This window comes from Ambystoma mexicanum, chromosome 4q (genome assembly GCF_040938575.1).
Source record: "Ambystoma mexicanum isolate Mex_15411 chromosome 4q, UKY_AmexF1_1, whole genome shotgun sequence".
NCBI lineage: Eukaryota > Metazoa > Chordata > Amphibia > Caudata > Ambystomatidae > Ambystoma > Ambystoma mexicanum.
Window position 1 is genome coordinate 1,043,192,669 of NC_090928.1, and position 24,618 is coordinate 1,043,217,286.

Sequence of the window (24,618 nt, forward strand, 5' to 3'; positions counted from 1 at the left end):
TTAATAAAACATTTCACCTTTCACAGAGACTTTCGAGTGGGCTACTTCCTTTCGCTGGATCACTCCACTACTCTCTATCACTGGTTTTTACAGTTATCGCCTTTAAAGTTCACCACAGGTGTGCCTTTTCTTTGCGTTCAATCCACATGTGTGCAGCCTTCAATTGTGCGATATACTTTTGCAACTTCAATCTTCTCTTAACACACACCTGTCTTTCTTGTCGCTCGCCAACCCTCCGGCTGTGTGCATTCCTCTCTTGCCTTTGCCTTTTGATTCATGAGTCAAGGTTAATATCACAGACTTGGCCTTGCCCCCCCAACTCTGTCGTTCACCCGAGAGGGTCGAAGGCGCCTTTGAAACACAGTGCAGTCTTCTTCTATGGAATTTGGCCTTCTCCACGTATCTCTTATGATTCTTTGGAGGCAACTGCTTCCTGCAGGGGACTCCTGGGTTCCTTCACCCCTGGCTCTCGTCCCTCGATCTGTCGCTCTGCTCCAGTAGGTTCGCCTTTGCCCCGGAAGTTCTGCTGCTTCTTGTGTTCCACCTTGCTCAGAGTGTGTCTCTATGTTCCGCCTTTTATCCGTGTGGGGAGAGCTAATAGGTATTAGATGTATGCGATTAAAGTCAAGTGCCTGACTTTGCCTGACCCGATTAGCGGGACATGTCAAATGGTTTATGTTCTGGTTAGCCTGGGTACTCGCAGTTGCCCTCTTACTCAGCCCAGTGTGTGTGGAAAAGGGGGAGAATTTGGGACATTAGAGAATCCTATGAAATGGGAGGCGTCATGGGTACGGGAAACGGGGTTGTCTCGCCATCCGTCGCCTCACCACACTTCCCGAGGACCCCTCGCCCAGGTGATCCTCCCATACTGGTCCACCCCCAGGGTCAGGATCCAAAGACGATGGCTGTGCCCTGGCCACCTAAGAGGGTGACTAATAGGTGAGATACCCTTTGGTGTCTTACACTGACCATTTGTAAAGGGCTGAACCTCTGCAAACATTTTCACATGAGTATTGACAGAGAAATAGACTTTGAATGCCACCAAGGACTTTCTGGCGGTGTGGATCCACCACCTGACCGACATATATATAATTGTTCTTTTATAAATGTTCTTTTATAATGTGCTTCATACCAGTGTGTAGTTTCTAGGAGCGGGATCCAGATTCGAACCTGTGTTGCACTGCGTTGTCTTGCTTCCAAGACAAACCCTTTGCCCCTGAGCTATCCTTCCTCCCCAACTCTCTCTCACAGAGAGAATGTGTCGCCATGTGTCGCCATACTTGGCGCAAGGGTTACCAACAGGGACAACTCTACGGAACAGCAGGATGTACCCCATCTCAAATCAAACTAATGCTACCACTACCTTTCGAGTCCATACAAGCAGACATGCATGGAGACTTGCATAGGAAAATGGGGTATTGGGGCACATGACCCAAAGAGTCTAAGGTGTACATATCGATTTCATATCACTGATAAGGCCTTGGATGAATCCAAAAATATCCAAGGCCTTGAGAAAGCAGGGTGGCACTTTCAGCCTTATAATGAGACCGAAGCTGCCATCCTGACTTTACTCACTGGCGACAACCAAAGTAACAAATCTGAGCAATTCATCCCTTCTCCCCTAGGGGGAGCGCCCCCCTTTCAGGCTACGGAGGTGAGCACGCTCAGCAAGACCTTACCTAGGTGTCTGGGCAAGTGGGACCTCACTGGTGGGAGTGACTCCCATTCCTGTAAGGAACTCCCTGTCCAAAGTACATTGTCTGCCTACATGACAATTCGAAAGACTATTGTTACTTCTGTTTTGCACTCACCAAAAAGTGACATTTCTTCAATCTCTTTGGCTTCAGGTAATGTTAGATCTCACATGAACTCCAAAGTCAAAGAACAGTGACACACCTCTTGTTTGCGACAATGTACATAAAACGATGAAAAACTTGGAATTAAAGAGATAATCTTACACAGCGGAGAATCTCTGATGGGATGACGTTCTGGAGGGCCAGAGCCACGCTAGACCACAGTGCTGGCGGTAGCATGGAGAGCGAGCTGATCGCTAGCCGGAAAGAGAAGCCAATGGCAGAAGAGAGATGGAGACAGTAAAGCGTCAGTCTCTCATGGTGGTGTGACCACATGGAAGTCGTGGTGGGCATGGGACCATGAACTGACTCAGACCAGGCTGCAGTGGAGAAGCCGGATCCCCGATCTCCACACAAGAAGTGAAACAACTGCCGAGCTGGGCAGAGTAAGAGAACAGAGTGCTCCAAAAGAGGTAATGCCCTTGAGAGGGGCGAACAGTGATTACAAAGGCTGGAGAAGCCACAAGGTTTACAGGAGCCTCGAAAACCCGAACAGGCAGATGACCTGCCAAGGCCCTAATAAAGCAAGACCATCAGAGGGCCAGAGGGATTTGGGGAGCCCTGAAAAATCAAGAGGCATTAACAGTAAAAGATGGAGAAGCCACAAAGGTTAGGTGAACCCAGAACACCCGAACAGGCAGACAACCTGCAGAGGCTGTAATTAGCAATACTATCAGCAGGCCAGAGGGCTTTGGGGACTCCTGCAATCACGAAACAAAGTGAACAGAACCGTGAGGAGAAAGAACCTGGACGGTTCCAGTTTTTAACAGGATCTACGTGATCCGACCGCGGCTGAAAGTCCCGCGGCTGGAAAGTTCGCATGAGAAAGGTGCGAACTACTAAAAACGTGCACCTTTCTCATGCTAACATACGTACATACCCGACCCACAACACACCCATGACACCCCCCTCACCCACACCCTCAACACATCCCCACCCACACCCCCAACATAAACAAACCCCACTTACCTTATTTCTCACCCTGGGTCCCTCCTGCGCCAGTTCCCTTTCACTTCTGTGATCGGGAACCAGCGCCGTAGGGTCCTTTTTTTCTTTTTTTTAACGGACGGCTGCAGCGGTTCCCCCCACCACTCCCGCTCACTATACTGCAAAGTATAGTGAGCAGGGTGTTGGGGGGACACCGAAGTAGCCCCCGTTTCTTTTTTTAAAAAAATGCTACCACCAAAGGATCAAACTTTTGGTGTTCGAACCTTTGGTGGTAGCATTTTTAGAACTTTTGGTTCATGCGAACCATTATATTCGGTAAAGAAGTACAAACACGTTTAACAAGATAAAGACACTGCCAAGCACCAAGTAATAAATGGTGGAACTGCGTTAAGGAATATATGTTTTTCCTGAGAAAAAGGAAACTGCATGAAAGATATGTAAAGACTTACAATTTGACATCCAGAACCTGCAGAGAGGCCGAGAATTGTGATGAGGGAAATTGATGAACTTTGTGGAGAAGAAATCCAAGTGTTGGGCCAGGCCAAGGACTGAGGCTATTGCTCCAGGCCCCCTTCTTTTTGTTAAGGTTTACTAAGTGCCAGGGCCAGTTAGTTATTGGGATTTGGACTAAGGACTACATCTTTTTGGACTTTGATGCGCATCCTTACCTTAAGTTTGTTAGGCAGGGAACTTCCCTCATAGCAGTAATGCTTGATAGGCGTTTTAGTTTTATTTAAATAAACATCCACTTAACATGGCACGTCTTAGTCCATGTCCTTCTTCTGGTTGACCACAACATACTACTCATTACACCTACCATACGGCCAGGGGCATTGTGTGTGGAATAGGACCAGACCGAATCTAGAAGATGTTTCTTCTTTTGGGTTGTTTTTTGCACTTCATGTTGGAATACACAAGTGGGTGAGGATAAAGTACTAGTCCACTTCTCACCCTAAAACATGGGTCCTTGCCCACACAATTTGCATTAAAGAAGATAGGGTTCCTTTGCAAAGCAATGTTTTTGAAGGGGGAGGGAGATCAGGGATTAATCACACTGTTTCACTGTTAACAGAAACATTAATATTAAATACACATCAATAAGCAGTTTATGTTTCCTTGCATCACCCTCTCAGCCCTACGTGGCATTGGCTGTTCCAAGCAGGAGCAAGAACCTAGTCATGTATGCCTCATCCATACTTCAGAAGAAAGCAATTTTCCATGATTGTACTGATAAAAAAGTGTATCAGAATTCTTCCCTCCATCTGCAACAAGCGAACCCATATATCATTTTAGTAAGCTACACTCGTATGAGGTGTGGCTAAGGAACAAGTTACTTACTTGTAACTGTTGTTCTCCAGCATGGGTCTGGCATGGATTCACATGCTCATGAATATTCCCTGTCGTCAGGCTGGGAATCCTCGGTAAAGAAAAAATCAGTATCAGTTTTGTTTCTGATCTGAATTTCGTAGTAGTAACCAATCACTGATTTCTGCGTCATACTGACCACAGCCAATGACTGCCCTCTCCCTAAGCCCCGCCTCTGGCAGCCATCCACAGATTTGGTAGCACGTGAAGTGGCAGTATGACCAAGTGAAGAACCGCAGAGGGGTAGGAGGAAGGGTTCGCATGTGAATCCATGCCAGACCCATGCTGGAGAACAACAGTTGCAGGCAAGTAACTTGTTCCTTCTCCAGCATGGGGTCTGGCATGGATTCACATGCTCATGAATAAGAGAATACATAGCAGTGCACACATGCACAACCACGGGAGGTGGCAACAGGCTCAACATTAAGCAATACAACAACTCAACATTAAGCATCTCTTACCTCCTCACCAGGCTCACCTTAGGCGAACAGGTTGCGCAGCACTGCTTGGCCGACCCTGGACTCCTCCCTGGAATCCCGGTCGACGCAGTAGAATTTCGTGAAGGTGTGCGTCGACCTCCACGTAGCAGCCCTGCAGATGTCCAGCAGGGGCACACCAGATAGGAACGCCATGGTAGCTGTGATCGCTCTGGTGGAAGGGGCTCTCGGACGGCCGGGCAGCGGTCGGTTTGCCAACCGATGACAGTGCATGATACAGCCGGAGAGCCATCTGGAAATGGAAGCCTTTGAGAGAGCCTTCCCCTGATTGACAGGTCCAAAGTTCACAAAAAGTTGTGACGTCTTCCGAAAGCTCTTCGTGCGGTCCACGTAGAACTTCAGCGCTCTAGCCACATCCAGCGAGTGCAAAGTCCTTTCAGCCGGCAACGAAGGCGACGGGAAGAAAACAGGCAACACCAAGGGTTCGTTGAGGTGGAAGTCCGACGGCACCTTGGGCATGAAGGAGGGGTGCGTCCTGAGCACTACCCTCGTGTCGTGAAAAGTCAAGCACGGGGGCTTGCAGGAAAGGGCCTGGATCTCTCCCACTCGTCGTGCAGAGGTGATGGCCACAAGGAACGCTGTTTTCCACAACAAGAACTTCAAAGAAGCTGAGTGCAGATGCTCGAACGGAGGTCCCCATGAGCTTGGTCAGCACCACGTTGAGCTCCCACGCCGGGGCCGGCGCCTTCACCGGCGGGAACGATCTGAACAGTCCCTTCATGAATTCCTTCACCAGACGATGAGACCACAAGGACGTCCGTCCCGTGGTTCTGGTGTATCGGGAGATTGCAGCAAGATGAATCTTGATGGAAGCGTGCGCTAGTCCAGCCTTGGCCAGCGTCAGTAGGTACGGCAGTACCTGCAGAGCCGTAATCCGTAGAGGGTTAATCTTCTGTGCGTGGCACCAGACAGAGAACCTCTTCCATTTGTGTCCGTAGCATTTAAGAGTTGTGGACGCCCTGGCCTTTGCAAGAACCTCTCTGCAGTCGGCCGGTATGTCGTAACCTCCAAACTCTAGCGCTGCAGGAGCCAGGCCTGCAAGTTCAGCGACTTCGGGTCGTGATGGAGGATGGTGCCTCCTTCCCTGGAGAGAAGATCCGCGTCCACTGGCAGCTTGATTGCCGGGGACGCCGACAAGTCCAGAGGTCCGGGAACCATATCTGCCTCGGCCACGCGGGTGCGACGAGTATCATCCTGCACCGTGACCTCTAGAGCTGGTTGATGAGCCGGATCAGCAACGGCAAAGGAGGGAACGCGTACAGAAATAGGCCCTCTCAGGGGAACGAGAAAGCATCGGCCATGCTCCTCGGCTGGGGAAACCTGCTGGCGGACCTCCGGCACTTGGAGTTCGTCGCCGTCGCGAACAGATCGATCTGGGGTGTGCCCCAGCGTCGGAAGAGGCGGTCCACTAGATCCTGTCGTAGTTCCCACTCGTGGCACGAGCGCAGCTCTCTGCTGAGCGAGTCGGCGATGGTGTTTTTTATTCCTGCCAGATGAAACGGCACCAGAAACATCCCTTGGGCGACGGCCCAAGGCCACAGATCCTGCGCCTCCTTGGACAGGGCTGGGTATCTGGTACCGCCCTGCTTCCTGATGTAGAACATGGTGGTGGTGTTGTTGGTGAAGATCCTCACCACCTTGCCCTTGAGGGACGGAATGAAGGACCTGAGGGCCCAAAACACTGCACAGAGCTCCAGGACATTGATATGGAGGGATTTCTCCGTCGGAAGCCAAAGGCCTCTCGCGTGCAGATTTTCGATGTGCGCTCCCCACCCTTCCAGGGAGGCATCCGTGGTCACTGTCTTCTGGTGGCCCGGGGTCTGGAAGTCCATGCCCGCTGTCAGATGCGCGCGGGTGCCCCACAACCGGATCGCTCGCCAGATACTCTCGTCGAGTGTGATCCTGTCCTCGAAACTGCCCGTCGTCTGGATCCAGCGAGCGTCCAGGAACTCCTGCAACGGGCGCATCCGAAGCCTGCACAGGCGGATGAGATAAATGCAAGAAGACATCATTCCGAGGAGGGATTTGATGGACCTCACCTTGGCCGCATCCGCAACCAGCATCCGCTGCACCTTGCCCAAGATGGCCCTCGTTCTTTCCTCCGACGGCGAGGCCAGAAGCGCCACTGTGTCGAGTTTCGCTCCCAGAAACAGTGCGTCTTGCGCGGGCACCAGGTGGGACTTGGCGTAGTTCATGGAGAATCCCAGGTCCGTGAGTAGTTGGACGGTCCTCGCCGTGTGTTCCGCGGCGAGCTCCCTGGTCTTTGCTCGGATGAGCCAGTCGTCCAGGTAGGGGTAGACGTGGATCCCCTCCAGGCGCAGCCGCGCCGCCCCTGGTGCGAGGCACTTGGTGAACACCCTGGGTGCCGACCTCAATCCGAAGGGAAGGGCTCCGAACTGGTAGTGCCGCCCTTGGACCACGAATCTGAGAAACTTTCAGTGTCCCCCTAGGATGGGGATATGGAAGCAAGCATCCTCCAAATCCAACGACGACAGGAAATCGCCCTCCTCCAGCTGACCCAGGACGTGCTGGAGGGTGACCATCCGGAACTTCTGCGCCTTGATGAATTTGTTCAGTCGTCGTAGGTCCAGGATGGGACGCTATCCTCCTGTCTTCTTCTTCACGAGGAAGTATCTTGAGTAAACTCCGGAGCCCCGAAGCCTCTTTGGGACGAGCTCGATGGCGCCTTTCTTGAGCATCGCCTTTACCTCCAAGAGAAGTTGAGGGATGTGATGTTCCTTCCTGGCCACGGGGGGGACGCGCGGGCACTTCTTTAGAAACTCGAGCACGTGACCCTGGGCCAGAGCGTCCAGCACCCAACGGTCGGTAGAGATGGACTCCCACAGCCGACGAAGTTCGCCAGCCGGCCTCCCACCGGGGTGCTTCGTTGGGGGCCCGACCCCACGGCCGGTTCAGTCCTGCTTCGATGAGGCTTTGCCGCCTTGTCCTCCCTGGCGACGACGGCGGGGTCCACCCGACTTGCCTCGTCCCCTGTAGGCTTCCTGTGACGACGAATGGGCCGCTTGACGGTAGGTGGAATATCCGCCGCCGGAACCTTTGGAGGCACCCTGCTTGCCTCCGGTGCTCCGAAAGGGCTGCCGTCGCTGATGGAGAACACCAAGAGCCCGGGCCGTCTCCGTGTCCGCCTTGATGGCTTGCAGGGAATCGTCCACTGTTTTCCCAAACAGGTTGTTCCCGTCGAACGGCATGTCCAAAACTCTGGTCTGCACGTCCTGCCGGAAGTCCGTTGCCTTGAGCCATCCACGCCGTCTAAGGCACACGCTGTTGCCCAACTGGCGAAAGCCAGTATCAGCGATGTCCGTTGCTACCGTAATGGCGTGGTCCGACACCACTTCCCCTTCCTGCAAGATCTCTAGGGCCTCAGCCCTCTTGTCGTCCGGTAGGAAGTCTAGCAGGGGGGCGATCTTGTACCACAACTCCCTGTCGTAGCGTGCTACGATAGCCAAGGCGTTGGCAGCCTTAATCGTCGTCGCTGCCGATGAGATGACTCTGTGCCCCAATTTCTTTCCCTTGCCGTCCGGGGGGGAAGTTGACGTGGAGGCCGATGCCCTCCCTCCCCCGTTTTCTTCCTGGCCGCCGCGGAGTCGACCGAGTCCGGGGTCGGCTGTGCCCGAAGGCACAAGGGGGCCGCGTCCGGGACCCGGTACTTCTTCCCGTACTGATCCCTTCTCGCAGGCGTTGTGGATGGGTTCTTGAGGAGGGAGAGACCCTCATCCCAGATATCGTCTAGTAGAGGTACAGCGAGGACCGTCTTCCTCTTGGTCTCCCGCCGTTGATAAAGGAAGCCTTCCTTCTTCTTCTCTTCCGGGCAGAGCTGGAAAAGCTCGGATGCCCTGGCGATCATGGCATGAAACGATCCAATCTCGTCGGGCGGGGAAGCCCGGGGAAGAGGTGACGACGGAGGATCCTCGCGGTAAACTTCGTCGTCTGTCCCCGTCACGGCCGTGTCCATCCCCGTGTCATCCCCCCGGGTCGTGGACGGGGAGGAGGGCTGAGACTGGCGCAATGGTTGAAAAGGAGGTGGAGGATGAATCCTTCTTCTCTTAGGAGGAGGGCTCCCAGAAGGGCCCGGCTCCGCGTCCCCCGTCGGTAGCAGTTCCTCCGTCGGTGGTAACGGAAATCTCGTCCTTATCTATGAGCATAAGGACTGTATATCCAACAAAATGGCTGCCGAGTTGTCTTGCGGCACTGGTTGAGGGGGTTTCGACGGGCGGACAGGAACCTCGTCGGTACCCTCGACGTTCTCGTCGTCCCCCTCGTCGGGGTCCCTCCCGACGGGCTGGTCTTCCTCCACTCCAATGCCGTGGTTTAAGACTTCGATCAGCTCCTCTTCAGAGGTTGAGGCCGAATCCACGATGGCCTCCTGCCCCCCCTTTTTCTTCTCCGTCGGAGGTTTCACGGGGGTCCTGTCGATGGGCTTGAAAGAGGACTCCCTCCGCGGTGGCAGGGAGACTCTGGGCCCCGAGGTCGCCTCCACTGGTATAGCCTCCACAGGCTGAGCCAGGGCCGCCACGACTGTCTCGATGGAGGCCTTGGCCGGGTGGATCAAGACTTTCGCCACCTTAGGTGCGCTCACCGCCTTCTCCCTGGGTGGGGGGTCACCACCTCGCTCCCCCTCCGAATTGGCCTTCAAGCTCGACCGGGGCCTCTCCAGAAGCTTCGCCGGGAGCTCGGACGACTTCTTACCCGAGCCAGAGCGTTGGCTCGTGGTTGATGGCGCCGGGGAGGTTGCGCCCTGCCTGGCAACCGAAGAGCCCGACCGTTCAGCGCTCCTGGTGCCCGCGGACTCGCGGTGCTTGGCCTTCTGTTGGGCCCCTGTCGCCGGGGCGCCCTGAAAGGTCTTAGAAGACCGCTCAGACTTCTTTTTCTCACCTGACGGGCTCTTCCCTTCCAGCCAGTTGACGAGGCGCAGATGGCGGTCCTTCATGGTCCACTCCGACATGTTCCCGCAAAACTCACAGTCCTTCTCCACGTGCGTCTTGTCCTCATGCAGGCAGTAGAGGCAAAGGGAGTGTTCATCCTCCTTGAAGACATTCTGAAGCTGGCATGCAGGGCAGACCCTGAACAGCTTCCCGGGCGTCGAACTTCCCTTCTCCTGGGCCATGTCCGAGATGGGCCTGAGAAAGTTCTGGAGTCCTCCAAAAGCGTGGCTCGACGAAATCTTCACCCTTGAGGGGCGTAGAAGAATCCGACACGGGTCCCCGTTGATCGGATATAGAAACGGTGGAGCTTGAGGCTCTTTTGACCGAAAAAGAGAGTAATTTTCCTATGAAAAAAGCGCGAAAACGCACTAAAGCTCGAGAGCAATAGCACGAGGATCCCAACACTTGAACGTGCGGTAAAAATCTGAGGATGGCTGCCAGAGGCGGGGCTTAGGGAGAGGGCAGTCATTGGCTGTGGTCAGTATGATGCAGAAATCAGTGATTGGTTACTACTACGAAAGTCAGATCAGAAACGAAACTGATAATGATTTTTTCTTTACCGAGGATTCCCAGCCTGACGACGGGGAATATTCATGAGCATGTGAATCCATGCCAGACCCCATGCTGGAGAATCACATGTTTATTACCTGGGTCATTCTAGACAAGGTGTTCCAAGCCACCATTAGCTTATGATGACAGGTATTCAGCTCTTTTGCGCCACATTGTTGCATGTGACTATAAGAATCAAGGGAATATATCTAGGGATGGGCATAAAAATAATGTGCAGCCTTCACCCGCCTAACATTTTCAAAAACCTTCTACATTATTTAGGGTCTTTTGACGTCTTACTTAGGGGACAGGATGCTGTGCGGCAGTGATTTTGGGTCTTCCCCAGTCAAAGAAATGATAGGAAAGCTTTACCAGCTGCAGCTAGAGATAGAAACAGATACATCACAAACACTGCAGATGGTGCACACAGATAAAAGTCAGTTTTGTTGGTGGTAATTCGATGTTCAATACTTTTGCAAGACAATCCATATATAGTTTAATAACATTTTTTTAAAATGTTTTGGATACAATAAAAAGCCATACACATTCACAATTTGCTATTGAGCAGAGCAAATGAATGAACAAATCATTGGTCCAATTTAGTTTGAAATAAAAAACGCTGTACGTGTGAGTTAAAATTACAGTGAGAAAAAGATTTGTTCTGCAACATTATGAAAAACAATGGATATGTGAAGCACTGGGAAATCAAGGAAAACCTGTCAGGAGCTGTCAAGAGGTGGTGTAGGAGTTAACTCATTTAACATGTGAACGATAGAGCTTGCTAAGCTAAGGAAACTGTCAAAACCCTCTATAAAAAGGTTTGCGATTAACATTCAGATGACATATAGCGACTGAAATGCCATGTTATTTGCTTGTTTAATTGAGAATGCGGTTTCTGCACCTGCTCTGTGACACCGGGATGCCTGGGGATTTCATATGTTCTGCATTTAAGATTGAGGATTGGATCGTCGTTTAATAGTTGAGCCAGCAACAACACTCCGTTCTGGAAGAATCAAAAGAACAAGACATTCAAGCATATGAAATGTTTTGCAGCATTATTCTACTGTACATCACTGGCACAGTTAGTAATTGAAGACATTATAAGCACAATTGTGTACCTCACCGTACCCACATATTGAAGATGAGCAGTTAAAAAAGAAGCAAATGGTAATCCATTGAAAATGTAGAAAATTACAGTGCAACTGCACTATAAAAAACCTCCTCCTCCCTTGAATAAACTTGCAATGTTCATATACATTATAAACGAACTAAGCATTTCCGGTCACATCATTGCATTTTGGATAAAACATAATTCATGCACAACGTATATTTTAAATGCAAGTTAATCCAATCTGGACTGAAACGGATAGCAAGAAACAGGATTGCTGCACGTTTTATGTGTGTACTCCATATAATTTAGAGAAATGGTCCTAGCTTCATGGTCTAATAGCATCTTTTTAAACAACAGATGAACAACTGACTTACCGTTGACGCAACCAATCAGACATAACATGACATATCTCAGAAAGAGAAAATGGACACCAAAAATATGTTTTAAAACATAATTGTTAATGTTCCAGGTGGTCCGGATGATTTTGACTCTGATCTTCTGAGCCTGTGCACTTCATGACTTTTAATAGGTAGTTTCTGACTAAAGGCTGCCTTATCCAGGTCCTTGTAATTCAGTTACTTTCTCTCCTGAACCCTACCTTGCTGAAGCGTGTGTCTAATATTCACATAAACATTTAGGAACTTTCTCTCTTGGTTCCCAGTCTGTTCTAATATACGGATCGCAGCTCACTGGTTCCTGGTGTTCACCACCAGAGTGGTTCAGTTTCAGTATCACCTTCTCATTTAATATGTCATTTCACCCGACAATAGTTTCTCAAATGTAACCAATGTTCGTCTCTCCTCTCAAAAGAGTTACCACACTCTCTCTCTGGTTAACATGGCATTTCAACTTGCAACAGTTTTCTTTAATAGTCCAACGTTCACAGAACCTGCTTCTCCCTGTTCCTGTCTAGGCCTGTACTTCTACTCCATTTAACATAGTTCTACACGTGTCATTCATCTATGGCCTTCTCATTTCAGTCCCGCTGGTTGCAGCTTGCATGCCAGTCTCTCAATTGTTATTCCTCTAAGGACTCCCAATGGAACCCTGTCTGGTTTCTCGGCTACACCTCACATGAATGTTGCCTCTGGTCTCACACTCCACTCCTCAGTGTTTGCACCAGTACACAGTGTGGTTCACTTTACTTTCTCCACCATCCTTCACTTCTGTGGTTTCAGGAGGCGTTGATGTGGCTTCAAGGCCGGCTCCGTCATGGCATCATAGGTGCGACCGACGTAGGATGTGATCTATGGAATTGGACATGCTCCCATACCTCGGTTCCAACCATTTTTCCAAGGTTCACATAGGCCAATAGGAACAATTAAACTGCCAAGAACAGGGTACAACACAGTTTTCAAGTAATCACAGTATTCCAAATAAATGGTGAGTAGGCGGGTTGAGGATGAGAATTTTGTAGCAGAAAGAGTGTATACATCAGAAAGAAGATTATTGAAGGCAATTCATTTATTGTTGTAGTAGATACCTTGCTTCTACGGATTACTCATATGTAGAAAGAGTTCCAAAGCTGTACCTGTTATAGTTTGCAGAGACACCATACATTAGGGACCATATATAACTGACCTGCTTGCAGAATATGGACCAATTAGAAGTAATGAAGGAATCCCCCTGCAACCGCACGCACCATGAAAGGACAGTGGTCCACAAAGTGAGAGCAGCTGCAGGGAAACTCTCTGGGAAAGAAAACCCTTAACGGGATCCGCTTGACTCTTCAGAAGAATGGACTCCAATATTTTCTGACGGGAAGTTAACTGCCAGGGTATCAGTGTGAAAATTGCCCAGGAAGCGTGTAAGATGCCAGTAAAGAATCGGGCAGTCGCTGGGATTTGTAGAGACCGAGAAGCTTTGTGATAGATGCAGAAAGAGATCACAGGGTCATACAGTCAGCATTCATACAGGCAGTCTAAAAGCATACTAACGAAAGGCGTAATTCTAAGAGCAGAGCGACACGCCAGTCTCAGGAGCTTCTTCCTCTTCATGCGAAAGGCACTGCAATTGATTCCGGGTGTTCACTTTGGGTGCCGTAACTTCTGCTGTAGCAACTAGACCGATAAGAGCTACAACAGCGGCCATGTTGGAATACCACAGTCGAGGTCCATGCACTGTAGCTGGCAAGTGTTGCTATAGGGACCAACAAGCACACTGAATTGTAACAGTATGCCCCCTCCCCATCGAGTTGGGACCAGGATTCCAAGGATGTAGGCAGTGAAAAGAGCGAATCAAACGAGGAGCATGCATATGAGAGAGAGTCGCAAAGATTGCGGAAAGTCCTGAGGAATCGGGTGGGTCGAGATGGATGTTGAAATCATCCAGTAGGAGGAAAAGAGGAAGAAAGGAGAGAGGAGGCTAGTCAGCCCATTCCGAAAGGAAGAGGGAGGGCTGACCAGGTAGCCGATAGAAGGTGGCCAGCAGGAGTGAGGAGCTGGGAGAGAGGGAAAGCCTGCAAACCAGGCACTCAAAGGATGAGTAGGCCTGAGTGGGAATGACACAGGGATCCACTCAGAGAAGATCATTGCCACTCCCCTCCTGGTCTGTGTGGTTTTGGCAGAGAGAGTATCTTGTAGCCTTCAGGGAGAAATGTGTCAAAACCCGTGACCTAGCGTTCCTTGAACAAAGTTTCTGTGAGGGAAACAACATCAAGATCCAGGAGCTCCAGGAGGTTGCAGATGTCAGAGGAGTGTTTGACAGCTGAGCGAGTGTTAAGCGTGGCAAAGTGGAGCAGATTGCCATCTGTGAAAGACTTATGGGGAAGCAGGGGACAGTAGTCCCCCCATAAGCGATGAGAGTGCCTGAAGGACAGAGGTTGAAGGGGGCAGAGGAACAAAGGCCGGCAAGGAAGTCAGGACCGCAGTGGACGAGAAGGGAGCCAGTGCGGGAGGGGCCACAGGGTGCAATGGAGCCCCAGAAACATTGTTAGTGTGTGGCAGGTTCACTAAAGAGGAGGAAGCGGACAAGGTTGATAATGTGGGGGTGGCGGCAAGGAGGCCGTGGTGTGGGAAGAAGGGTGGTTAGGAGGCGCCAAGGGAGCCAAGGTGGGCACAGCTGACAAGGGAGCCAGGGATGCCGAAGGAGCTGGGGCAGAAGGAGAGGGAAGACTGATAAGGGGAGGGCGGAGCCTATGAAAGAGTAGAAGGTTGGGTTGAGGACCATTTACCATGATGGAACCATTGCGGTAGACATTGATGATAACCCTGGATGTGGCGAAGAGGGCAAGAAGGACCTCCCAGCGGGCGCCACCATTTATGGGTCAGGAAGAGAAAGGAGAGAGAAGAGCGATTATATGGAGAGTCCATAGGCCAGGTGAGGGAACGACAAAGATGATATCGGTGGGAGTCTCACTGGCAGAGGCAGTGATGTAGGTGCCTGCAATAGGAAGGCATGGGTTGGAGCCCAGAATGTCCTTCTTTGGGTTTCTTCCTGCCAGACTTGGTAAGGGTTGAAGGATAAGAGATAGAGAAGCAGTTTGCTAAGATCGGTGAGATAGAGAGTGCCATGGCAAATTGCAGAGAGTGAGGTACACTTAACCAGGCTGAGGCCACAGAGGCGCAGGGAGAGTAGTAGGTGGGGGTGATGTGCACAGACAACAGTGAACACGCAGATGAAACAGTGATAGCGGGTGTAGGGCTGAAATGAATAACAGCACAGAGACAATGGGAAATTAGGTGGGGGTTGAGGGAGCAAGTAACAAACCAGAGCAGAAGGCAGAGGGGTACCCACTCACAGTATCCCAACAATGAACAATATGAACACAATGGGAGATGACAGATCGCACACTAGACCGAGAACAGAGGGGGGGGGGCTTGTCAACACATTCTCATGAAAAAGTGGGTGTGCAACAGCTAAAAACGATGTTTAAACAGGAGTATAACTCAGGATATGAACACAGCTAAAAATGTTTCTCAAACAGGAGCATGAATCAGGATGTGCACACAGTTAGTGATTTCTTTTATCTTTTAAGGCCAGAAACAGGTGTAACGCATAGCAGTACAGGGTTGTGGAAGTGAAGATGAAAGTCCAGGAAGGAAAGCGTGTTAAGGTTTGGCGATTTGAGACAAAAGAGAGAACAGTCAATGCATTGTGTGGATAGTTTAGAGATTGTCAGGAGAGGCACAGACTCCAGAGGATGATGTGGGGGGCAAGATATAGGCCACACTTATGTGATGTACAAGGGTGCAATCATAAAGTCAAAGACCGCCTGGATAGGAAGACCAGCGACCAGGTGCATATTGAGGGTTTGTGAAGTGTTGGGGCCCGCAAACCCAGACAGGAACATTGCGGATGGTATCCTGATGCGAGATCCCTTCCGATACCCAGAACTTTGCAAACAAAAGTCCAATACTTAGAGGTGTATTGCGGACCCCTATCCGAGAGAATAGAGTCAGGTAAACCATGCAGAGAATACAGAACGGAGAAACAGTCGTGCCATTTGAGGTGCCGTAGGCACTTTTGGGAGAGCATCAAAATGCACCAACTTAGTAGGAGAGTCAATAGTCACCATGATTGCCGAATGGCCCTTGGAAAAAAGGAAGATCTACTATAAAGTCGGTGGAGATGGAACCCCAAGAACGGGTAGGTACTTCAGGTTGCACTAAGTGACCTAACGGGCCCTTCGAGGTGATTTAGTCTGCAGACACCACGCTAAGAAACCTCTGGTTATTAAGCTTGTTATAAATAACCTATCATACCATACCATATCATATACATGAGGCAACATACTCCTGCACCTCTTGCCCTAATCCAGGCCAACAGAAATGTCTCTGAACCAATTTCTTCGTAGCACGTACACCACAGTGCTCAGCCAGTCATGGCACATACGCAACAAAGAATTTCAGAAGCTATCCGTGGGGACATAAGCCTGAGAATCATAAAAGAAAAGGTTTCCCCTCCTGAGTTAGAGAATGTGACTGAGCAACTGAACGTCAGTCGACCAAATGTTCTCGAGACTGTGTTCGCAAGGCCTGTAAGAAGGAGGACATGGCAAAATCAAAGGTAGCCTTAGGAAACAATCTTTTCAACGGGATAGGCAAAGATTTGTCCCTATGTTTTCATGACAAGGCATCGGTCATGCACAGGGACAACTGTAAAAGTGATGTTAAAGGGGGAAAAGAAATGCGCCCATTGAGCCCGTCGTCTATTTTGAATGCCACAGATGAACTTTCTTACCTGGTAACGTTCTTTCGATGGGATGGTCCGACGACGTATTCCATATCTATGACATGTAATCACCACAGCTGTGCTGCTTCGGAAACTTTTTTCGGCGTCTGCGTCCTGCGTCGATGACGTCGATGCGCCGTCGTCGAGGACCTCCTCCGACGTCCGACGTCATCCGATGTGATAAGTAGGACGCACGACGCCCGTAGCCTCAGTTGTAGTTTTTTCCCCCCAGAACGTGTGACATCAGTCAACTGCCAGTCAGACACAAAGCCTTGCGGAACGTAAGCCGCAATCGCAAAAGAAATTCTGCAGCGGGGAAGGCAGGGCGGGAGCGATATGGAATACGTCGTCGGACCATCCCATCGAAAGAAAGTTACCAGGTAAGAAAGTAACTTGTTCTTCGAGGGGATTGGGTCCTCCGACGTATTCCATATCTATGACAGACTCCCAAAGCAGTACCAGAGCAAGGAGGAGGGAAAGAATTTAGAATCAAAATTTAGAATAGCCAATCAAATAGCAGAGCAAAGGACTGCCTTGCCAAAGGCCAGATCCTGCCCTCGGATGGAATCGAGGGAATAGTGACGTACAAATGTATGTACTGAAGCCCAGGTGGCTGCATCACAGATGTTGCGAATAGGAACACCCCTCTGCAGGGCAGTAGATGCAGCCACCCCCCTGGTAGAAAGGGCCCGCAAGCCAGCCGGTGGGTCCTTACCCGCCAAGCGGTAACACTCCGAGATGGTTAAAACAATCCAGCGAGACAAAGTCTGTTTCGTCACAGCTTGCCCCAAACGCTTTCCAGCGTAACCAATAAAGAGTTGATCGTCCACTCTGACCCGGGACATGCGTGAAACATAAAAGCTTAAAGCTCTCCTAGGATCAAGCCTATGGAGCCTCTCCTCTTCCTTACCAGGATGCGGAGGAGGATAGAATGCCGGAAGAACAACCTTCTGGGCCAAATGAAATTCCGACACTACCTTCGGAAGAAAAGAAGGACGAACTCGAAGGACAACCCTGTCCTTGTGAAATACAGTGAAGGGTGGCTTAACTGAAAGTGCCTGTAACTCACTCACTCTGCGAGCGGAAGTAACCGCAACTAAAAACACAGTTTTCAGAGCGAACAGCCTCAAAGGGCAAGAATGTAAAGGCTCAAACGGAGCACCCATAAGAAACTTAAGAACAAGGTTTAAATCCCAACCAGGCACCAGGAAAGGTGACGGAGGGAACACATTAGTGAGCCCTTTCAAAAACTGCGAAATTAAAGGGATCCTAAAGTAAGAACACTCTTCAGACGAGCGCATAAAGATGGACAGCGCCGTCAGGTAACCTTTAACGGTACCCACTTGCAAGCCCCTGTGGGCCAAAGAAAGTAAAAAGGACAGAACCATGGGGATGTCACATGCAAAAGGATCCACATTCTGAACCCTGCACCAGTCGCAGAACTTACGCCAATGGCAACGGTACAGAGACTTTGTTGCCGGCCTACGGGCCGAAAGCAACACCTCCATCACGTCTTCAGGGAGGTCCCAATCCTTATACCTCAACCTTTCAGAAGCCAAGCGTGAAGGTTGAGGGATCTGTGGAGGGCAGATGGACAAGTCGAGAAGGTCCGGGTACCACGTCCTCCGAGCCTACGCCGGAGCAATGAGGATCATCCGGGAACCGAACTTCCGTAACCTCCGCAACACTTGCGGGATGACGGGGACTGGAGGAAACGCGTACAGCAGCGGGAAAGACCACTCCACCACGAACGCGTCTCCTAAGGCTCCTTTTGGAGGAAATTCCCGCGAGCAAAACCTTGCGCACTTCCGGTTGACACTGGAGGCGAAGAGATCCACATGAGGGGTCCCCCAAAGGTCGAAGATCTCCAGGAGAATCTCCTGAGCCAACTCCCACTCGTGAGAGATCGCGCTCTGCCTGCTCAGAGCGTCCGCCGTCACGTTTTCGTCTCCGGCAAGATGAACAGCCGAGATCGAAACTTCCTGCTGGATGGCTCAGAACTCGAACTGCATCGCCTCCCTGCACAGAGGAAGTGACCCTGCCCCCCCCCCCCTTTTTGTTGAGGTAGTGCATGGCCACTGTGTTGTCCGTCAGGATCAGGACATTCTTTCCTCGCACAGTCGGCAGAAAAGCCTTCAGGGCTAGCCTGACGGCCCTCAGCTCCAACAGATTGATATGGAGTCTGGACTCCGACGGAGACCAACGACCGCTGGCTGTCAGCCCGTTGGCATGAGCTCCCCATCCCGTGAGGGATGCATCCGTCACGATGGTCACCTCCGGCCAGGGTAGCCAAAATGGAGCCCCCTTCGACGGCCCACCACAGAAGGTCCCGGGCGACCGAGGGCGGCACCTGAACCGAGTCCGACATCCTGCCGGAGGACTGCAACCATTGCGTCTTGAGTGCCCACTGCAAAGATCTCATCCGCAGGCGAGCCTCTGGCACCAGAAGAATGCAGGATGCCATGAGGCCGAGCAACCTCAAGAACTCGAACGCTGGGAGCGTCTGGGCATGCTGAAACTTGTGCACCATCTGCTGAATGTGAAGAACCCTCACCTGGGGAGGAAAACACTGCCCCAGGGAAGTGTCGAGCACTGCTCCGATGTACTGGAGCCGCTGCGTTGGCGTCAAATGGGACTTCTTTAAATTGAGGGAGAAGCCCAGCCTGTGAAGGGAGTGGCAGGTGACGGATAGATGATCCAGGACTTGCTCGGGAGAGCTCCCCCTGATCAACCAATCGTCCAGGTAGGGGGTAGACGTGAATCCCCCCTTGCCTGAGATGCGCTGCCACCACCACCATGAGCTTGGTGAAAACCCTCGGGCGGAGGTCAATCCGAACGGCAGGACCCGAAACTGAAAGTGCGAGTCGCCAACCGCGAACCTCAGGTACTTCTTGTGCTTGGGATGGATCGGCACATGGAAGTAAGCATCCTTGAGGTCGAGTGACACCAACCAGTCCTGAAGCTGAAGGGCCTGGAGGACTTGAGAGAGAGTAACCATCTTGAACTTGTCCTTCCTGAGGAGTTTGTACAAACCGCGCAAGTCCATGATGGGTCTCAATCCCCCGTCTTTCTTGGAAATCAAAAAATAAGGGGAATACCAACCCTTGTTCCTCTCCGCTACAGGCACCAGTTCTATGGCGCCTTTCTCCAGCAGGGCTTGAATTTCCTGCGCAAGGAGCGGATCCGGACTCTGCAAAGAGAGGTTCCCCGGTGGATTGTCGCGAGGCCTGTGCCGAAAGGGAAGACAGTAGCCATGGGTTATGATCTCCAGAACCCACACATCTGAAGTAATGGCTTGCCACTCTACAAGATGCTGCGCCAGCCTTCCCCCAACCGGCGAACCATGGGACATGGCCTCATGACTGAGTGGGAGCGGCTGCGGCGTTACCTGAGGGCAAAGAGGCAACTGCCCGAGCGGCCTTGGCACCACGGGTACCCTGTCGTCCACCTCTGGAACCCCTGCGTTGGCCTCTTTGACTGCCAGCTCCTCTCGCTTTACTGAAGGACGAGTAATAGCGAAATGAACCACCCCTCCACTGCTGTCCCCTAGGACGAAAAGGCGGAGGTTGGCGAACTGCAGCGCCCAACGACTTCGCTGCAGCTTTTGAGGTCTGCAACCTCTCAAGACTCTCGTCAGCCTTGCTGCCAAAAAGGTGTTCACCGTCAAAGGGCATGTTGAGGAGCCGGGACTGCACATCAGGAGCAAACCCCGACTTCCGCAACCACGCAAACCTGCGTATCACGGTGCTCGCCGCCATGGACCTACTGACGCATTCAGCTAAGTCCAAACCCGACTGAACGGACTCACACATGGCATCCTTACCATCCTGGACCATAGAAAGGAAACCATCCCGTTCGTCCCCTTCGGGAATATGTTCAGCCGCCAACGCAACACAGTTCCACAGAGTGTGCGTGAAACGAGACAAGGCACAAATGGAGTTGGCCGCCTGAAGCGCCATACCACCAGAAGAAAACACTTTCTTCGCCCAACCATCAAAACGTTTGTCGTCCCTATCAGGAGGGATGGTAGGGTACGACGCCTGCTTTGCCGGGGCCGTGGCCGCCTGCACCACCAAACTCTCCGGAGTGGGGTGCCTGGTCAAGTAGCAGGGGTCGCTACAGGCTGGACGGTATTTTCGCGACAAGGATCTGCCCACCGCCGGGAGACTCTCCGGACCAGTCCAAGCCGCCGCCGCCACCCTTCTCTGTAAAGCCATATGGAACGGCAGTACCGGGTCAGTTGGGGGACCAACATCAAGGATGTCCGTCAGATCATCCTGCACAAACTCCCCTGGGGGAGCAGACCATCCCAAGTACTCAGAAACCCTAGCCATAAGGCGCCGGTACGAGGAATCGGCATGAGAGCCAGGCTCAGGCCTACAAAACTCCACCTCCGGAGAGGTGTCCAGTCCACTGGCATCATGCAGTGACTGTCTCAAATTGTCAAACTGACAATGGCCCGAGACAATTTCATCTGGCACCTGACTAGGAACCAGGCCATCAGAATCCTCATCCGCCTCTGAAATATACTCCAGGTGGCGAAAAGAAGGCACCCGAGAATGCTTGCTCTTAACCAGAGCCTTCCTAGGGGGTTCACCCGTGACACGGGGTACCTCCGACACGAAAGGCGTCGATGGCGTCGAGCGAATCGGCGCCGACGTCGAGAAAACCGGCATCGGCGCCGAGAGGATCGGCGTCGACGTCGAGGAAATCGGCATCGACGTCAGACGCAGCGCCTCCAGCATCGGCGGCATCGACACAGCCCTCGAAGCCGGAGCCCCGAGCGTGTCCCTCGACGACCTGAGCGTCGACGACTTCCTCGGAGCCGGAGCCTCGAGAAAGCCTGTCGACGCCCTCGACGCCTCAGACGTCGATGTCTTCCTCGAAGACCTCACAGGTGCACACGGTCTCGAACGCGTCGAGGACCGGGACCTGGAACGGGTACGGCGAGAACGAGCCTCCTTGTCCGAACGGGACCTCTCCCGTGACTCGTGCCGACCACTCTTGCGAGCGGTGTCTCTCGACCTCTCACGGCCGACCCCACTCGGGGGCGCAGACGGCTTAGTACCCTGCGACTCAAGAATCGCCAGCATTTTCTTCCCGAAGGAAGCCCATTCCTCCGGCGTCGCACGGCTGGTGGGGTAACCGACGTGCCGGGCAGAGTCCTCGAAAGAGGACCTTGAAGACGACCGGTGTCGGCGCTTCCGAGAAAGCCTCGAAGAGGCTGAGGAGTGGCGAGACCGACTCCTAGAAGGAGACCCACGAGACTTCCGACGATGACGCGGAGAGTCACCCCTCGAATCATCCGTCGAAAGCCCCGCAGACTTCGACTTCCGGGGCTCGGACACCCGACCTACCGACAACTTCTTCTTACGTTCGCGTAAGGCTTTGGACGTGAGCGACTGACAGTCGATACAGTCATCCGTGTCGTGGGCCTCCCCGAGGCACCAGAGGCAGGTGTCGTGCGAGTCCGTCACCGACATCTTGGACCCACACTCCCCGCACTTCTTGAAGCCCGGACGCGGGGTTGAAGACGAAGTAGAAGACATCTTCAAAGGATTTACACAAAACAAACAGGTTCGAAGAACCGGGAAGAACAGAACTCCAAAGAGTCGAGGCGTAGAACCGAGAAACACGAAGCAACACGTTCGCGGAAAAAACGGAACTGAGGCTACGGGCGTCGTGCGTCCTACTTATCACATCGGATGACGTCGGAGGAGGTCCTCGACGACGGCGCATCGACGTCATCAACGCAGACGCCCGAAAAAAGTTTCCGAAGCAGCACAGCTGTGGTGATTACATGTCATAGATATGGAATACGTCGGAGGACCCAATCCCCTCGAATGTAAACATTTTAGGTTTTGATGGCAAGTAATTGTTTTTCTAAGACTGTGTAGTGTAGTTTGGAACGCGAGAGAGTTTTAGACATATAGGCTATTGGGTATTCAACACTTGTAACAGATATTTGTTTTGGCACTGCTCCTATAGCTTCAGAAGAGTCATCCAACTCTACAATGTATCCGCAAGACTGATCAGGAATCTTCAATATAGGTGCCGTAGTAAAGGCCTTCTTCAATGTGTCAAACAAGGATTGAGCTGTTGCGTTCCACAATTACTGAACTCCTTTCTTCAGCAGGGCAGTGAGTGGTAATAGAATATGTGAAACATTTGGGATGAATTTCCAGTAAAAATTGGAAAAGCTAAGAAATCTCAGAATTTCTGAGACAGAACCAGGAATTGACGAATCCAATACAGCCTCTACTTTATCGGGGTCCATACCAGTACCTTGCCTAGACAACACATAACCCAAATAATGTACCACAAGTCGATGGAACTCACATTTCCCTACCTTTACTAACAGGTGATGGTCTTGTAGGCGTTGTAAGACTTCACAGACATGATTTGTGTAATTCTTAGTATAGCGAGAAAATACCAGTAATGTCATCTAAATACACAATGACAGATCACATGAGAATGTCTGAAAAGACATGGTCCATGAAGCATTGGAATATTGCAGGAGCATTTGAGAGACCGTAGGGTATTACCCGATACTCAAAATGGCCGAAAGTGGTGCGAAATGCGGTCTTCCATTCATCGCCTGGTCAAATTCTGAGGAGGTGAACGCCCCCCTCAAGTCCAGTTTGGTAAAAATGGTAACGCCCGTCACGGCCTCAAGAATGTCTGCTATAAGGGGCATTGGGTATCTGTCCGGCACCGCAATCTTATTGAGACCCCTGTAGTCTATACATGGCCGCAGTTCTGTGGTATTCTTCTTCGGGATGAGGATCAGACAAACCATAAGAGAAAGGACCTGGTGGGATAGTGTGAGGTCCAGTGACCATATTGGCTTGTTGTCTAAGGGTGGTATTTTCATTTTTCAAGGTTTGAACCTCAAGTGTGAGGTTTTGAACAGCAGCTAAAAGCTGTTGTAATTGGTCCATGTGTGTTCTTGATTACTTTTTATGGGCGTCACTTAAGTTATAGTTTGCATAGACACCATATATTAGGGATCACATATATCTGACCTGCTTGCACAATATGGACCAATTAGAAGTAATGAAGGAATCCACCAGGAACCGCACGCACCATGGAAGGACAGTGGTCCACAAAGTGAGAGCGGCTGCAGGGAAACCCTCTGGGGAAGAAACCCCTGACCGGGATCCACTTGACTCTTCAGAAGAATGGACTCCGAAATTTTCTGCCAGGAAGTTCACTGCCAGGGTGTCAACTTGAAGACTGCCCAGGAAGGGTGTAAGATGCCAGTAAAGAACCAGGCGGTTGCTGGGATCTATAGAGACAGAGAAGCTTTATAATAGATGCAGAAAGATAACGCAGTGTCAATAAGTCAGCATTCATACAACACACAGGCAGTCTAGGAGCGTACTGACGAAAGGCATCATTCTAAGGGCAAAGCGACACGCCAGTCTCAGGAGCTTCTTCCTCTTTATGCAAAAGGCACTGCAATCGATTTCGGGCGTTCACTTTGAGTGCTGTAACGTCTGCTGTAGCAACTAGACCGATAAGGAACAAGTTACTTACCTGTAACTATTGTTATCCAGCATGGGTCTTGCATGGATTCACATACTCATGAATGGTCCCCGTCAGGCTGGGAATCCTCTGTAAAAGAAAAAAACTGTTTCACTTTCACTTACTAACTGTATTTCTGCTTTAAACCAATCACTGTCCTCTGGGTGATACTGCCCCCATCCAATGAAGTTTCTCTCCCTAAGCCCCTCCTCTGGCAGCCATCTTCAGATTTGGTAAGCACATAAAGTGGCAGTATGACCAGAAGAGCCGCAGAGAGGAAGGCGGGAGGGGTTGCATGTGAATCCATGCCAGACCAATGCTGGAGAACAATAGTTACAGGTAATTAACTTGTTCCTTCTCCAGCATGGCGTCTGGCATGGATTCACATGCTCATGAATAACAAATACATAGCAGTACAACATTACACGACCATGCGAGGTAGCAAGGTTTCGTAGCACTGCTTGGCCGACTCTGGACTCCTCCCTGGAATCCCTATAGACGCAGTAGAACTTCGTGAAGGTGTGCTTGGACCTCCACGTCGACGCCTGACGACGCCCTGGCCTTGGCGTGGACCTCTCTGCAGGCCGCAGGCAACTCCTATCCACCAAACTTTAGGGCTGCAAGGGCCAAGCCCTCCTGTTCAGCGCTCCTGG

General features: G+C 51.4%; 1 protein-coding gene across 1 annotated transcript in view; it reads right to left on the reverse strand.

The window, feature by feature from the left end:
- Positions 1-24,618, reverse strand: part of RAB3GAP2 (RAB3 GTPase activating non-catalytic protein subunit 2) — a 2,371,691-nt gene that overhangs the window by 2,027,245 nt on the left and 319,828 nt on the right. The window contains exon 7 of the mRNA XM_069608591.1: positions 11,057-11,158. Coding sequence (XP_069464692.1) covers positions 11,057-11,158 — 102 coding nt within the window. The remainder of the gene's footprint in view (positions 1-11,056; positions 11,159-24,618) is intronic.